This window comes from Pelodiscus sinensis, chromosome 4, assembly GCF_052426305.1.
Source record: "Pelodiscus sinensis isolate ZL-2025 chromosome 4, ASM5242630v1, whole genome shotgun sequence".
Lineage (NCBI taxonomy): Eukaryota > Metazoa > Chordata > Testudines > Trionychidae > Pelodiscus > Pelodiscus sinensis.
The window spans coordinates 1890500-1907167 of record NC_143055.1 but is presented as its reverse complement, the minus strand read 5'-3'; the positions used below and the strand labels follow the sequence as shown (position 1 = coordinate 1907167).

At 67.1% G+C, this 16668-nt stretch overlaps 1 protein-coding gene across 3 annotated transcripts in view; it reads left to right on the top strand.

Moving 5' to 3' along the window:
* EBF4 (EBF transcription factor 4) overlaps positions 1–16668 on the top strand; it is a 66333-nt gene that overhangs the window by 41508 nt on the left and 8157 nt on the right. For all 3 annotated transcript variants that reach the window (XM_089777705.1, XM_089777704.1, XM_089777706.1), the window contains 4 exons: positions 8015–8096; positions 13373–13490; positions 13646–13779; positions 14486–14612. In XM_089777705.1, the coding sequence (XP_089633831.1) occupies positions 8015–8096; positions 13373–13490; positions 13646–13779; positions 14486–14612 (461 nt within the window). The remainder of the gene's footprint in view (positions 1–8014; positions 8097–13372; positions 13491–13645; positions 13780–14485; positions 14613–16668) is intronic.

Here is a 16668-nt window from a genome sequence, read left to right as displayed (position 1 = left end):
CAGGCCCCGAGGCCAGCCCCTGGGGCCAGCGCCGGAGAGAGCTGGGGCGTGGGCATGCGGGGCCCTTGTGGGGCATGGGACGCTGCCTGGGCCACTCCCGCCCCCCGCCGTGCCGCTCCCGGCAGGACCCGGCACTGCAGGGCTGGGCTGTGGGGGGAGGTGCGTGGGGGGCGCTGTGTGGAGATGGGGATTGTATTAACATGCTTTGCCACTCGTGCCCAGCCCCACATGCCTAGGGCGGGTGCGCCTGCGGGGGGGGGGGGCTTAGGCTGTAACCGCCCCCCGGGCCAGCGTCCTGCTCCGTGCGGGAGGCAGATGTGGGGTCATCGGCCCCCTCGGCTCCTGGGAGGGCCCTCGAGGGCCCCTTAGCCCAGCCGCCGCATGGAGGCCGGACCAGGCTCCCCGGGCCCAGCCCCGACGGGTTTGTCGGCCTGTTCCTGAGCCCCTCAGTGGCGGGGACCCCCAGCCCCCCGGGAGGCCTGCTCCCAGCTCAGCCACTGGGGCTAGATCCCCCCACGGCTCCCTGCGGCAGGTTCCGCCCCTCGCTCCTGCTCTCAGCCCGCCACAGACGGGACGGCTGGGCCAGGCCCCCTTCGCCGTCGCCCCTCGCGGCCAGACGTGCCCTGTCCGTACCCCGCCTCCGGCCCCTGCACCGTCTCCCTGCGGCGCGGCTCTGCCCCGGACTCAGACCTCCCCGCCCCTCTCCCAAGGGGGCCCGGCTCTGGGCGCAGCCCCTGGCCAGTGCGGCCCACCGGGGCTCAGTATGTGACCCGGCCCTGGCCGCTGGGCAGCTGGTCCCTGCTCGGGCTGGGGGCTGCTGGCTCCTTCCCCCCCCCCCTCCCGAGTGCCTTGCACCGCTCGCCGGGCCGTCTCCCCTGCTCCATGTCAGACCCGCCGGGCCCCCTGGGATTCTCAGCCTGCCCCCCGCAGGGAGGGGGTCGGCCTGCTCGGTGGGAGCCGGGCCAGCCCACGCTGGCGGTCCCTGGCTGGCCAGTCATCGGCCCAGAGTTGTCTCGGATTCCCCCGGCCCTCGCCCCCTTTGTAAAGGCCGGGGCAATGTGTGGGGTTCCCTGGGACTCGGGGCCTGCCCCCTCCCCCCGAGATCCCGGAGCCTGTCGCTAGCGGTTCCAGGACGGCTCCGGCTGGGCTCTGACCGGATCCCGGCAGGGCACAGATACAGGATACAGGCCCTGAGGACGGGCCGTCTGGCCGAGGCCCTGGGGCTGGCGGTGTGAGTCCCTGCCACAGCCTGGGAGGTGGGGGCAGTCCGTTCCCCTGGGACGGGCCAGGCCTGGGGGGATCTGGGCCTGCCCCAAGGGGAGCGGGGGAGCCGGAGACCGGCTGAGGAGCACGGCTCTCGGGGCTGTGTGCCCCTGTTCCCAGGGGGCTCATGCCAGAGGTGACACCTCGGTGTGCCCCTCGCCCCCTCCCCACCCTGGGGGCAGGGCAGCTGTGGCGAGAGGAATGGGGCAGGGAGGCCTGGGAGAACCGGCCCTCAGGGCAGAGACCCCCTGTTACGGGGTGTGTGGGAGCCCCCGGGTCCTGCCCCCCAGCTGCAGCCAGCGGGACTCTCAGGCGGCAGGTAGAAGAGAAGGGTTGTTGGTACCCAGGGCCCAGGAGCCACCAGTGCAGCCCATGCGGGGGATGGGGGACCCCTGGCTCTGGGCCCCGGCCCCCCAGGCCAGCTGGGCTCCCTTCTCCCCCACCAGCGGGGAAACTAACTCCTGGCCCCAGCCCCCCGGCCGCCCCTCCCCCTCCTGGGTTCAGATTCCTGGGCAAGGTGTCACCTGCCCCCCCACCCAGGCAGCCGGGGCTATTGTTGGTAGGTGCTAAGCCACGCCCACATTCCCATCCCCAGCCGGGCACCAGTGCAGCACCAGGGAAACTGAGGCACACCTGGGTTACAGCACAACAGCACAGGCCAGTAGGAACCTCACACAGCACAACACAGCAAACACAATCCCCACCGTGTCACCCCCCCCCCCCCCCCCGCTCCTCCCCTGCACTCCAGCCTCCTGCTCATCAGCCGCTAATGGGGCTGCTGCTAAGTGGGTTCCTTCCCGCTGTGGCTCCTCTCACCTGAGCCCTCCACCAACCCCCTTCACGCACCGCCCCCCCATCCCATCCCCCGCCTGGCCCCTTCCCCCCAGTCGCCAGTGCTCTGCTCAGCCCCCTTCCCAGCGTGGGGCAGGAGGAGGGCTGGGAAGAGCTGGGGAGGAGCAATGGGGGTGGGTGCAAGGCAGGACTGAGGTACATTAGCAGGACTGGGGGGCAGATGGGCTGGGGTAGCAGGGGCTGGGCGTCGGGATTGGGGGATCGGCAGAGCAGGGGGGCAGACGGGCTGGGGTAGCTGGGCTGGGGGTCGGGTTGGGGGGATCGGCAGAGCAGGGGGGCAGACGGGCTGGGGTAGCAGGGGCTGGGGGTAGGGTTTGGGGGGATCGGCAGAGCAGGGGGGCAGACGGGCTGGGGTAGCAGGGGCTGGGGGTCGGGTTTGGGGGGATCGGCAGAGCAGGGGGGCAGACGGGCTGGGGTAGCTGGGCTGGGGGTCGGGTTTGGGGGGATCGGCAGAGCAGGGGGGCAGACGGGCTGGGGTAGCAGGGGCTGGGGGTCGGGATTGGGGGATCGGCAGAGCAGGGGGGCAGACGGGCTGGGGTAGCTGGGCTGGGGGTCGGGTTTGGGGGGATCGGCAGAGCAGGGGGGCAGACGGGCTGGGGTAGCAGGGGCTGGGGGTCGGGATTGGGGGATCGGCAGAGCAGGGGGGCAGACGGGCTGGGGTAGCTGGGCTGGGGGTCGGGATTGGGGGGATCGGCAGAGCAGGGGGGCAGACGGGCTGGGGTAGCAGGGGCTGGGGGTCGGGTTTGGGGGGATCAGCAGAGCAGGGGGGCAGACGGGCTGGGGTAGCAGGGGCTGGGGGTCGGGTTTGGGGGGATCGGCAGAGCAGGGGGGCAGACGGGCTGGGGTAGCAGGGGCTGGGGGTTGGGTTTGGGGGGATCGGCAGAGCAGGGGGGCAGACGGGCTGGGGTAGCTGGGCTGGGGGTCGGGTTTGGGGGGATCGGCAGAGCAGGGGGGCAGACGGGCTGGGGTAGCAGGGGCTGGGGGTCGGGATTGGGGGATCGGCAGAGCAGGGGGGCAGACGGGCTGGGGTAGCTGGGCTGGGGGTCGGGTTTGGGGGGATCGGCAGAGCAGGGGGGCAGACGGGCTGGGGTAGCAGGGGCTGGGGGTCGGGATTGGGGGATCGGCAGAGCAGGGGGGCAGACGGGCTGGGGTAGCTGGGCTGGGGGTCGGGATTGGGGGGATCGGCAGAGCAGGGGGGCACAGAAATGATAGGCTAAACACAGAAGGCGAAGAGTGGAAGGGGAAACTGAGGCACCGAGCTGGGCTGGGACTCTGCGTGGGGCTGGCTTTGAGGGGTGATCCAGGTCACCGGGGCGGGGGGCAGAGCGGCTGGGGGCAGGGAGGATGCAGGAGGCGCTGAGGAGTGTCCGGCCCAGGGACTAGCAAGGGCGGAGCAGGAGATCCCGGGTCGGGGGTGCGCACGTGGAGTGGTGCTGAGCCGGGTTACTGTGCGGAGACGCCGCCGGCCCTGGGCCCTGGGAGTGGGGTCAGGCCTCCAGGGCGGGGCAGGCCGGTCGAAAGGTGCGGGGGCTCGGCGTGGGCACAGGCGCAGGGTGTAGGGCACAAGCCCTGCCCCCAGGGGATGTGGCAGGTCCCAAGCGGATGCTTGTGCATCTGGCTTCACGTTCACAGCTGGCCGGAGGGACCTACATTCTAAGCCTGACTCGTTCAGCCCCACGTCCCTCCCCTTCTTGAGCCTCTGGGAAATGCAGTCGAGTCCTGTACCTGGGCCAGGAGCATGGGCTACTGCTGCCCTCTGCTGGGGGAATCAGAACTGCCCACCGCGGTTCATAGCCCCTGTACTGCTAGCAGAGGAGATTTGCCATGAGCAAGGGGCTGAGCCATTGGACCAGGGGATCTGACTTCCAGCCCTGCTGTGGCTGTGAAGTGCCAGGGGAGAGCCTGCCCCCCTGCCACAGGATATGTTACTCCAGCAGAACCCGGGGGGCTGTGGTGTGGGGCTAAGGCTGCCAGCAATGAGAGCAGGGATCAGGGCTGGCAAAGGATCCCCCCCATGTGCCACCTCCAGCCCAGACGCTAGGGAAAGGGCCGCAGGCTGAGGAAGCACGGAGAATACCCCAGGGCTCCTCTGTAAGGCACCGAAGCAGGCTGTGTCCAGACTGCACGTCTCTGTCGCCAGAGCGATGGAGATTAGCACGTCAGAATTGCTAATGAAGCAGGGATTTAAATATCCTGCGCTTCATTAGCATAAACATGGCCGCCGCTTTTTCGAGAAGACCCGGCAGTCTAGACGCGGCTCTGTCGAAAAGAAACGACAGATCCTGGAACCTTCACTTTGTGCGGAATACAGGGTCTGTCGCCAAAGGGGTCACTTTCACCAGACCCGCGTCTCCACTGCCGGTTTTGATCTTTTTTCGAAAAAGCTCCACTTCGAAAAACGCGGCAGCCATGTTTATGCTAATGAAGTGCGGGATGTTTTAATCCCTGCTTCATTAGCAATTTTGGTGTGTTTGATTTGCATCTCTCTGTCGACAGTGGGGTGCAGTCTAGACGTAGCCCCAGTCACACAGAGCACTTGACAGCCCGGTGCTCCCTGTGCCCCCCAGCCCCCCTCACACAGGGGAGAGGTTATAACCCATCCCCCACCTCCCCTCAGACACCCCAGTGCTCCCTGTGCCCCCCCCAGCCCCCCCTCACACAGGGGAGAGGTTATAACCCATCCCCCACCTCCCCTCAGACACCCCAGTGCTCCCTGTGCCCCCCAGACCCCCTCACACAGGGGAGAGGTTATAACCCATCCCCCACCTCCCCTCAGACACCCCAGTGCTCCCTGTGCCCCCCCCAGCCCCCCTCACACAGGGGAGAGGTTATAACCCATCCCCCACCTCCCCTCAGACACCCCAGTGCTCCCTGTGCCCCCCCCAGCCCCCCCTCACACAGGGGAGAGGTTATAACCCATCCCCCACCTCCCCTCAGACACCCCAGTGCTCCCTGTGCCCCCCAGCCCCCCTCACACAGGGGAGAGGTTATAACCCATCCCCCCCCTCCCCTCAGACACCCCAGTGCTCCCTGTGCCCCCAGCCCCCCTCACACAGGGGAGAGGTTATAACCCATCCCCCCCTCCCCTCAGACACCCCAGTGTTCCCTGTGCCCCCCAGCCCCCCTCACACAGGGGAGAGGTTATAACCCATCCCCCCCTCCCCTCAGACACCCCAGTGCTCCCTGTGCCCCCCAGCCCCCCTCACACAGGGGAGAGGTTATAACCCATCCCCCCCCTCCCCTCAGACACCCCAGTGCTCCCTGTGCCCCCCAGCCCCCCTCACACAGGGGAGAGGTTATAACCCATCCCCCACCTCCCCTCAGACACCCCAGTGCTCCCTGTGCCCCCCAGTCCCCCTCACACAGGGGAGAGGTTATAACCCATCCCCCCCCTCCCCTCAGACACCCCAGTGCTCCCTGTGCCCCCCAGCCCCCCTCACACAGGGGAGAGGTTATAACCCATCCCCCACCTCCCCTCAGACACCCCAGTGCTCCCTGTGCCCCCCAGCCCCCCCTCACACATGGGAGAGGTTATAACCCATCCCCCACCTCCCCTCAGACACCCCAGTGCTCCCTGTGCCCCCCAGCCCCCCTCACACAGGGGAGAGGTTATAACCCATCCCCCACCTCCCCTCAGACACCCCAGTGCTCCCTGTGCCCCCAGCCCCCCTCACACAGGGGAGAGGTTATAACCCATCCCCCCTCCCCTCAGACACCCCAGTGTTCCCTGTGCCCCCCAGCCCCCCTCACACAGGGGAGAGGTTATAACCCATCCCCCCCTCCCCTCAGACACCCCAGTGCTCCCTGTGCCCCCAGCCCCCCCTCACACAGGGGAGAGGTTATAACCCATCCCCCACCTCCCCTCAGACACCCCAGTGCTCCCTGTGCCCCCCAGCCCCCCTCACACAGGGGAGAGGTTCTAACCCATCCCCCACCTTCCCTCATACACCCCAGTGCTCCCTGTGCCCCCCAGCCCCCCTCACACAGGGGAGAGGTTATAACCCATCCCCCACCTCCCCTCAGACACCCCAGTGCTCCCTGTGCCCCCCAGCCCCCCTCACACAGGGGAGAGGTTCTAACCCATCCCCCACCTTCCCTCATACACCCCAGTGCTCCCTGTGCCCCCCAGCCCCCCTCACACAGGGGAGAGGTTATAACCCATCCCCCACCTCCCCTCAGACACCCCAGTGCTCCCTGTGCCCCCCAGCCCCCCTCACACAGGGGAGAGGTTCTAACCCACCCCCAGCAGGTTCTCCCGGTGCCAAAGGACGAGCCACACGCCCAGGTCAGTTTATACCGGGGCTCTCACCCCGGAGCCCCCTGGGCCTGTCTGGCTTGGGCAGGGTGAGGAGTGGCGGAAGGAGGCCGTGGGGGCGGGTGAGGGAAGCCCGTGGCTGGGGCCGGCTCTCAGCAGGGACAAGCGGCAGCTCCCCAGTCTCTGGGACACGTCCTGCGCCGGGCCGGCGCGCCCTCCCCTCTGCGCAGCGCGAGGATGCTCTCCCCGAGGAGGGCTGGGCTGGAACGCAGGGGCCGCTAGGGCTCGCGCGTCCCCTGGCCCGCGTGCAGGGACTCCTCTGCTCCCCTTGTCCGCCTGCCCAGCGCCTTTCTCGGCAGCAGAGCCCCTCCCGTGTGGGTCGCCCCCCACGCTCCTTGTCCCTCGGGGACGCGGAGTCACTGGCCTTGCCTCCCAGAAGCAGACACTTGGGTAGGTTGCTGTGCGGCCAGGCGTGCATGTGCGTAGGGGTCTGTGGCTGGGTGTGCTCGGAGGTCGGGGTGTGGCTAGATCCCTGTGCTTCAGCGTGTCCGGGTGTGCGTGTGGATAGAATCCCACGTGTCCAACTGTGTGTGTCAGTGTAATCCCGAGTCTCTGGCTGTGTGTGTCGATAGAACCCCAGGTGTCCAGCTGTGCATATCAGTGGAACCCCATGTGTCCAGCTGTGTGTGTCAGAAGAATCCCAGGTGTCCAGCTGTGTGTGTCAGTAGAACCCCGAGTGTCCGGCTGTGTGTGTCAGTAGAACCCCGAGTGTCCGGTTGTGTGTGTCAGAAGAATCCCAGGTGTCCGGCTGTGTGTGTCAGTAGAACCCCGAGTGTCCGGCTGTGTTTGTCAGTAGAATCCCAGATATCCAGCTGAGCATGTTAGTGGACCCCTGAGTGTCCGGCTGTGCGTCTCAGTAGAACCCCGAGTGTCCGGTTGTGTGTGTTGGTAGAATGCCAGGTGTCCGGCTGTGCGTCTCAGTAGAACCCCGAGTGTCCGGTTGTGTGTGTCGGTAGAATGCCAGGTGTCCGGCTGTGCATCTCAGTAGAACCCCGAGTGTCCGGTTGTGTGTGTCAGAAGAATCCCAGGTGTCCGGCTGTGTGTGTCAGTAGAACCCCGAGTGTCCGGCTGTGTTTGTCAGTAGAATCCCAGATATCCAGCTGAGCATGTTAGTGGACCCCTGAGTGTCCGGCTGTGCGTCTCAGTAGAACCCCGAGTGTCCGGTTGTGTGTGTCGGTAGAATGCCAGGTGTCCGGCTGTGCGTCTCAGTAGAACCCCGAGTGTCCGGTTGTGTGTGTCGGTAGAATGCCAGGTGTCCGGCTGTGCATCTCAGTAGAACCCCGAGTGTCCGGTTGTGTGTGTCGGTAGAATGCCAGGTGTCCGGCTGTGCGTCTCAGTAGAACCCCGAGTGTCCGGCTGTGTGTGTCGGTAGAATGCCAGGTGTCCGGCTGTGCATATCAGTAGAATCTTGGGCCCCGATTGTGCTACCATTGGGTGGGATGGGGGGGCTGGGAAAGGATGGGGGTGGGATGGAGGGGAGGTGTGAGGGGCTGGGGAGGGGGTGGGAGTGAAGCCACAGGCCAGATGAGCCCCCCCCACACACACACACACACTAAGCACCTGCTTTTCTTCCCCTTTCTTCAGGTTTTTCCTCAAGTTCTTCCTCAAGTGCAACCAGAACTGCCTGAAGAACGCAGGGAACCCCCGGGACATGCGCCGCTTCCAGGTGAGCCCGGCCCGGCGGGGGGGGGGGGGGGGGTCCGTCACGCCTGAGGGGCCGGCGGGGGTGGGTACGAGGGGCAGCCCTCCAGTGCCCACCGTGGCGGGGTCTCGCTGCGGGGAGGGGCTCAGCCCCCAGCAGGAGCTGAGGGAGCAGCATGGGGTGGGGCCAGGGGGCAGGGCACGGGGGGGGCAGACCTCTGGCTCCCCTGGGTGGGGGCGAGGGGCATCAGAGGGGCCACAGCTGGGCCAGTGCCTTGGCTCGCGGGGCCCAGGGGCTGCGTCTCTGCTCTTGGCCAGGTGCCCTCATGGCGGGGGGCAGCTTGGGGTCCTGAGGGGACCAGGCCTGTCTCTGGGCTGTGCCCGGCGGTGGGGGCGGGGACACATCTGAGCTCCAGGCAGCTCAACCTCCTCTCGGCCCCCGGGGAGGGGAGAGCCCCCCCGGGAGGGACCCTGCGTCTGATGGGCCAGGCCGTGGGACGGGGTGACAGAGAACAGGTGCCTGCGGGCACCACGGAGCGGCTCAGAGCAGGGCCAACTGCTCCGAACCAGGACGACCCACAGCCCAAGCCGGGGGGCCCCCCTACAAGCACCAAACCAGCCGCACCGAGCACCTCAGCTGCCCCCCTGGCCAGCACCAAGCCTCCCCAGCAAATCCCCTGAGACACCCCAGTGCTCCCTGTGCCCCCCAGCCCCCCCTCACACAGGGGAGAGGTTATAACCCATCCCCCACCTCCCCTCACACACCCCAGTGCTCCCTGTGCCCCCCAGCCCCCCTCACACAGGGGAGAGGTTATAACCCATCCCCCACCTCCCCTCAGACACCCCAGTGCTCCCTGTGCCCCCCAGCCCCCCTTACACAGGGGAGAGGTTATAACCCATCCCCCACCTCCCCTCAGACACCCCAGTGCTCCCTGTGCCCCCCAGCCTCCCTTACACAGGGGAGAGGTTATAACCCATCCCCCACCTCCCCTCACATACCCCAGTGCTCCCTGTGCCCCCCCAGCCCCCCCTCACACAGGGGAGAGGTTATAACCCATCCCCCACCTCCCCTCAGACACCCCAGTGCTCCCTGTGCCCCCAGCCCCCCTCACACAGGGGAGAGGTTATAACCCATCCCCCACCTCCCCTCAGACACTCCAGTGCTCCCTGTGCCCCCCAGCCTCCCTTACACAGGGGAGAGGTTATAACCCATCCCCCACCTCCCCTCAGACACCCCAGTGCTCCCTGTGCCCCCCAGCCTCCCTTACACAGGGGAGAGGTTATAACCCATCCCCCACCTCCCCTCACATACCCCAGTGCTCCCTGTGCCCCCCAGCCCCCCTCACACAGGGGAGAGGTTATAACCCATCCCCACCTCCCCTCAGACACCCCAGTGCTCCCTGTGCCCCCAGCCCCCCCTCACACAGGGGAGAGGTTATAACCCATCCCCCACCTCCCCTCACACCCCAGTGCTCCCTGTGCCCCTGGGTCTGTCTACACTACCCCCCTAGTTCAAACTAGCGGGGGTAATGTAGTCATCCGCACTTGCAAATGAAGCCCAGGATTTGAATTTCCAGGGCTTCATTTGCATGAAGCCGGGCGGCGCCATTTTTAAATGCCGGCAGTTCGAACCCCGTGCCGCGCGGCTACACGCGGCACGGAGTAGCTAGTTCGGATTAGGCTTCTAATCTGGGGACCGTGGAGAGCCGAGCCGGCAGCACGAATCCCCCCAAACATCCCCCCGCGGCAGGCGACCCGGCAGAGGAGGGAAAACCCATCCCAGGCCAGGGCTGACAAAGCCCCAGCAAGCCCAGCCCCCACCCTGCCGAGGGTCCGGGGGCCATGCTGAGCTCAGGCCGCTATCCCTGGCTGAGGTGGATCCCGTGGCCTCGCGGGGCGGGGGGGTTCGTTCCCCGTCTGTGGAGGGAGCAGAGCAGCACGGGACACGCAGCCTCGCGCTGTCTCCCCCCGGCGTGGGGCGGCAGCCCCCTGGCTGGCTGTGTGCACCGGGCGCGGCCCCGGGAGCACCGTGGCAGGCTGAGAACCCCACCGCAGAGGACACGGGGTCGGTCACCGTGGCAGCCGAGCGACGGAGGGGGCCCTGGGGAGCTGGGAGTGATCCCCCTCAGGCTGACTCCACTGTGGGACCTGGCGGGATTGTGCCCTCTCGCCCCGTCCAAACGGAAGGGAGCCGAAACGCGGCCCCTGCCCCTCCCATTAGCCCCTGGCCTGGCTCCGGCGCAGAGCCAGAGCGCGGCGTTTGGGGACGTCTCTGTCCCTGCTGGGCGGGTGTGACGCGGGCCCAGGGGCCGGCACAGGGAGGCAGACTTGCGCCCGGTGAGCCGTTCACCGGGCGGCTTCTCTCTGCCTGGCCCGTCTGACTGACTGGGGACCAGTGCCAACAGCCAGCCTGCTACCATCGCCCGCTCCTGGGGCACAGGCGGGCCTGCCAGCCATGGCCGCCTCGGGGTCTGTGGGGGCCCTGAGTCCGACGCCCTGGGTGTGCTACCAAGCTCAACGGCCTGCGCCATGTTGTGCAGCCTGCCTGCGGCCCAGGCCACGAGCACGGGGCGTCTGGACAGCTGGGTGCTGTGAGCAATTGTATCAGACATGCTGGGGCAGCCAGCCCTTTTCTGCCACCTGCACTGTGCCAGGCGGGCGGGGAGGTCTGTAACCCCGAGCTGTTCTCTGCTCTCAGCCCCTGTAGCCTGTTGGCTGCCCTCCGCGACGGGACCCCGGTCCTAGAGGTAAAGACACGGACGTTAAACTTCTCGGGGCACCCGTCAGCTCCCTAGGCTGCCCACTGCGATGGGGCCTTGTGTCCCAGCAGTTAAAGACTCGGGTGTAACACACACACACACACACACACTGCTCTGACTGTCGGCTGACAGCCCCTCTGCACTTCTCACGGTGCCTTGTTGCATGAGCAAAGCCCCATCATGTCACAGATGGTAAACTGAGGCACGGACAGCGAAGTGACTTACAGCTGCCCAGCAGTGCCGTGGCAGAGCTAGGGCCCCATTGGCTCTCTCAGCCGGAGGGGCACACACCCTCTCCCTGCGCCCCCCACCCCGTTGCATTGCACAGCAAGGGCCGGTTAGGACGCCCCTAGCCAACAGCCCTGTATCTCTCCCAGCAAGCAGGCCCGGCCCCTGCAGGTCCCCTGCATCGCCCGGCCGTGCCCAGCTCCCTCTGGCGCCTGCTGGGTGCCGCTTGGCAGGCGGAGGCGACGGCTCCGGCCCATCTCCCCAGCTCACACCCAGCGCGGGCGCCTTCATTAGGGCCTCTCGGAAAGATATGATAATTGTGACATTTTTACATGATTAACAACCCATCCAATTTGCATAGCGCCGCGGCTCCTGGGAGAGCAGCCAAGCCCCCCCGACAGCCAGCGAGCGGGGGGCAGGGGCAACCTGGCAGCCGGGCTGGGGCTGACCTGCCCCCTCGCCCCCCGGGACCACTGACCCGGGCTCCGCAGGGCAGTGCCGTAGCTCAGGGTGTGGGACTGAGCAGCTCCTGTGCCCCAGAGCCGCCCCCCCGGCATTCCCATGATGCACCAGTGAGTGACATGGGCCATCCCCTGGTACGCAGCCTCTTGTGACAGCATCTCCCTGCCCCGAGAGGGCTGGGCCACTGCCGGCAGCCAGGGGCCAAGCACTGCCGTGGACTGCCCAACTGGGGGGTCGGTGCATGCTGCGGGGCAGTGGGCTGTCCCATGGGGGGGGTCTAAGGATGCTATGGAGCAGTGGGCTGTCCCATGGGGGGGGTTCTAAGGATGCTATGGAGCAGTGGGCTGTCCCATGGGGGGGGTCTAAGGATGCTATGGAGCAGTGGGCTGTCCCATTGGGGGGGGGTCTAAGGATGCTATGGAGCAGTGGGCTGTCCCATGGGGGGGGGGTCTAAGGATGCTATGGAGCAGTGGACTGTCCCATGGGGGGGGGGGTTCTAAGGATGCTATGGAGCAGTGGACTGTCCCATGGGGGGGGGGTCTAAGGATGCTGTGGAGCAGTGGACTGTCCCATTGGGGGGGAGGGTTCTAAGGATGCTATGGAGCAGTGGTCTGTCCCATGGGGGGGAAGGTCTAAGGATGCTATGGAGCAGTGGGCTGTCCCATTGGGGGCTGTTCTAAGGATGCTATGGAGCAGTGGACTGTCCCATGGAGGGGGGGTCTAAGGATGCTATGGAGCAGTGGACTGTCCCATGGGGGGGGTCTAAGGATGCTATGGAGCAGTGGACTGTCCCATGGGGGGGGGTCTAAGGATGCTATGGAGCAGTGGTCTGTCCCATGGGGGGGTCTAAGGATGCTATGGAGCAGTGGACTGTCCCATGGGGGGGGGTCTAAGGATGCTATGGAGCAGTGGACTGTCCCATGGGGGGGGGGTCTAAGGATGCTATGGAGCAGTGGACTGTCCCATGGGGGGGGGGGTCTAAGGATGCTATGGAGCAGTGGTCTGTCCCATGGGGGGGTCTAAGGATGCTATGGAGCAGTGGACTGTCCCATGGGGGGTTCTAAGGATGCTATGGAGCAGTGGTCTGTCCCATGGGGGGGGGTCTAAGGATGCTATGGAGCAGTGGTCTGTCCCATGGGGGGGTCTAAGGATGCTATGGAGCAGTGGTCTGTCCCATGGGAGGGGGGTCTAAGGATGCTATGGAGCAGTGGACTGTCCCATGGGGGGGTCTAAGGATGCTATGGAGCAGTGGACTGTCCCATTGGGGGGGGTCTCAGGATGCTATGGGGCAGTGGGCTGTCCCATGGGGGGGTCTAAGGATGCTATGGAGCAGTGGACTGTCCCATGGGGGGGGGGTCTAAGGATGCTATGGAGCAGTGGTCTGTCCCATGGGGGGGTCTAAGGATGCTATGGAGCAGTGGACTGTCCCATGGGGGGGGGTCTAAGGATGCTATGGAGCAGTGGACTGTCCCATGGGGGGGGTCTAAGGATGCTATGGAGCAGTGGGCTGTCCCATTGGGGGGGGGGGTTCTAAGGATGCTATGGAGCAGTGGACTGTCCCATGGGGGGGGGGGGGGTCTAAGGATGCTATGGAGCAGTGGACTGTCCCATGGGGGGGGTCTCAGGATGCTATGGAGCAATGGACTGTCCCATTGGGGGGGGTCTCAGGATGCTATGGGGCAGTGGGCTGTCCCATGGGGGGGGTCTAAGGACTCTACCCTTCCTGGCCAGCCTCTGGCATGTGCTCTCGTGGTGCAGCTGGCAGCGATGCCTGAGAGCTGCGGGGGCCCCTTGCCGGCTGCCCGGTGCGCAGGACGCCCCTCCTGCCGTGCTAACACTGGTGCTCTGCCAGGTGGTGGTGTCCACGACGGTGAACGTGGACGGGCACGTCCTGGCGGTGTCCGATAACATGTTCGTGCACAACAACTCGAAGCACGGGCGCCGGGCGCGACGCCTGGACCCCTCCGAAGGTGAGTGCCTGGCTCCGCCGAGCAGCCGTCCTGCCGCCCGCAGGCCGCCCGGGCCCAGAGCGGAGGCAGCGGCGGGGCCGGCTCAGCGTGCAGGGGTCTCCGGGCACGGAGCGCTGGGCCCTGAGAAACCTGCTCCTGCCCCTCTCCCGCTGCAGCAGCCACCCCCTGCATCAAGGCCATCAGCCCCAGCGAAGGCTGGACCACCGGCGGCGCCACCGTCATCGTCATCGGCGACAACTTCTTCGACGGGCTGCAGGTCGTCTTCGGCACCATGCTGGTCTGGAGCGAGGTGGGGAGTGCAGCCCTGCCCCCACACGCCCTGCCCCACCGGTGCCGCTGTGCCTCACGCTCCCTGCCCCACCGGTGCCACTGCGCCCCACTCACCCTGCCCCCATCAGTGCAGCTGCGCCCCACACGCCCTGCCCCACCGGTGCCGCTGTGCCTCACGCTCCCTGCCCCACCGGTGCCACTGCGCCCCACTCGCCCTGCCCCCATCAGTGCAGCTGCGCCCCACACGCCCTGCCCCCATCAGTGCTGCTGCGCCCCACACGCCCTCCCGCGCTGGTGCCGCTGTGCCTCATGCTCCCTGCCCCACTGGTGCCGCTGTGCCTCACGCTCCCTGCCCCACCGGTGCCACTGCGCCCCACTCGCCCTGCCCCCATCAGTGCAGCTGCGCCCCACATGCCCTCCCCCGCTGGTGTTGCTGTGCCCCACATGCCCTGCCCCACCGGTGCTGCTGTGCAACGGCTCAGCCACTTCCCCGTGGGCCTGGGTGGCCCCTCCGGCTGGATCACGGCAAAGGAGCCTGCCCCCTCCCCGCCCTCTGGGTGCGGAGCCAGGCTCCCTTCCGAGCTCTGGCCCCAGGGAAGAGCAGGGGGCTGGGGAGGGGCCCGGGGCTGCCTGGGAGGGGCGGTGGCGGAGTGACGGGTCCCTGCCCCAGCCCGGCAGCGAGGCCGGGAAGCCGCCAGGCTCAGCCCCGCTCTCTCGCCCTGCAGCTGATCACCCCCCACGCCATCCGCGTGCAGACGCCGCCCCGGCACATCCCCGGCGTGGTGGAGGTGACGCTCTCCTACAAGTCCAAGCAGTTCTGCAAGGGGGCGCCCGGCCGCTTCGTCTACACGGGTGAGGGCGCGGCGCGGCCGGCTCCGCGACTCCGCCCAGGGCCTGAGCCGCCGGCTGTGGGGGCCCCGCGGGGGGATCGCCCCGGGGTCACTTGCGCCCAACCGGCGCCGCTCGCCCCCTCTGTGAGGCACCGAGCCAGCCCCACCAAGCAGGGCCCTGTGCTCCATGGCCCCACGGGCAACCCCTCAGACACCCCAACCGCCCTGTGCCCCCAGCCCCCCCCACACAGGGGAGAGGTTACAACCCATCCCCCCTCCCCTCAGACACCCCAACCTCCCTGTGCCCCCAGCCCCCCCCACACAGGGGAGAGGTTACAACCCATCCCCCCTCCCCTCAGACAGCCCAACCGCCCTGTGCCCCCAGCCCCCCCCCCACACAGGGGAGAGGTTACAACCAATCCCCCCTCCCCTCAGACACCCCAACCGCCCTGTGCCCCCAGCCCCCCCCACACAGGGGAGAGGTTACAACCCATCCCCCACCTCCCCTCAGACACCCCAACCTCCCTGTGCCCCCCCAGCCCCCCCCACATAGGGGAGAGGTTACAACCCATCCCCCACCTCCCCTCAGACACCCCAACCGCCCTGTGCCCCCAGCCCTCCTGTGACGGCGCGTTGGGGGTCCCCCGCCTCCTGCACCCCTGAAATGGCACGAACAGACTCCCCCAGCCAGTAGAACAGAGGGGGTTTATTGCTTCTGCAGGATACAGCACAGCACAGATGTCATCAGGTTACAGGGCTGGCCTAGGATGCCTCAGCCCCCCTTGAGATGGGGGGGTCTCGGCTTCTAAACACCCCAGCCTGTAGCTGAGGCTGCTTCCTCCATCCTCCCAGACAGAAACTAACTCACTCTCCTCCAGCCCTGCCCCCCAGCCAGGGCAGCATCCACCTCCCTTTGTTTCTCCCCATGGGGGGTTGGCTGGTTCAACCGGTATGGAGTCACCTTTGCATAGTGAGGTTTCCCTGCTGGGTCTTGCTCCAGACAGCAGGGGTCACCACAGCCCAGCAAGTACCCCCCACTACGTCACACACACCCCCCCCACACACAAGGGAGAGGTGATAACCCATCCCCCCCTCCCCTCAGACACCCCAGTGCTCCCTGTGCCCCCAGCCCCCCCTCACACAGGGGAGAGGTTATAACCCATCCCCCCCCTCCCCTCAGACACCCCAGTGCTCCCTGTGCCCCCAGCCCCCCCTCACACAGGGGAGAGGTTATAACCCATCCCCCCCCTCCCCTCAGACACCCCAACCTCCCTGTGCCCCCAGCCCCCCACACACAAGGGAGAGGTTCTAACCCATCCCCCCAAATCCAAACGGGTTCTCCCAGGGTACGTCTCCACTTCATGGCTCTGTCGACGGAGCCACGTAGCTTTGTTTATTGGGCAAAGGGAAATGAAGCGGATTTCAATAATCGCTGCTTCATTTCCATGTCCGTGGCTGCCACGCGGCGCCGACACACGGCTGATCCGCGCGCTAGTCTGGATGCTCCGTGGTCGACGTCAAAGCCCTTTGTCGATGCTCCATAAACCTCATCCCACGAGGAATGACGGGGCGTCCTCCCACCCCTCCTCCCCGGCCCCCACGTCCTAGAGGAGCCTCTGGCCCCTGCTGGGAGCTGTGTCCAGCCAGGCGCCTGGGGCCAGCCCCCGGGCGAGCCTCTCCCCGTGCAGGGGGCAGCCGCCGGGTCTGTCGGGCACCTGGCCACAGCCCTGGCTCAGCCCGGAGACATACGGGCTAAAGTACCGGCCGACCGGCCAGCCCCTGCTACGCCCCAGCCGGGAGGGAGCAGGAGCCGGCCCCTTCCCCAGTGTGCCCGAGTCGTGGGCTGGGCACGCTGCTCCCAGGGCGGGTGTTCAGCCTTGGGGGCCGGCCCTGGTAGCCCGGGCGTCTTGTGTCTTTGGGTCGGACGCTGCACCCCTGGGTCTCCCGGCCTGGCCGGCGAGCACATGTCCCCTCTGCCCCCTGGGAGACAGGCAAGGCGGGAGGGAAACCGAGGCACACTGGGGTGACAGAATCGTTACGAAACATTCTCACTTTGTCACCCCAGGACTCCTGGTTGT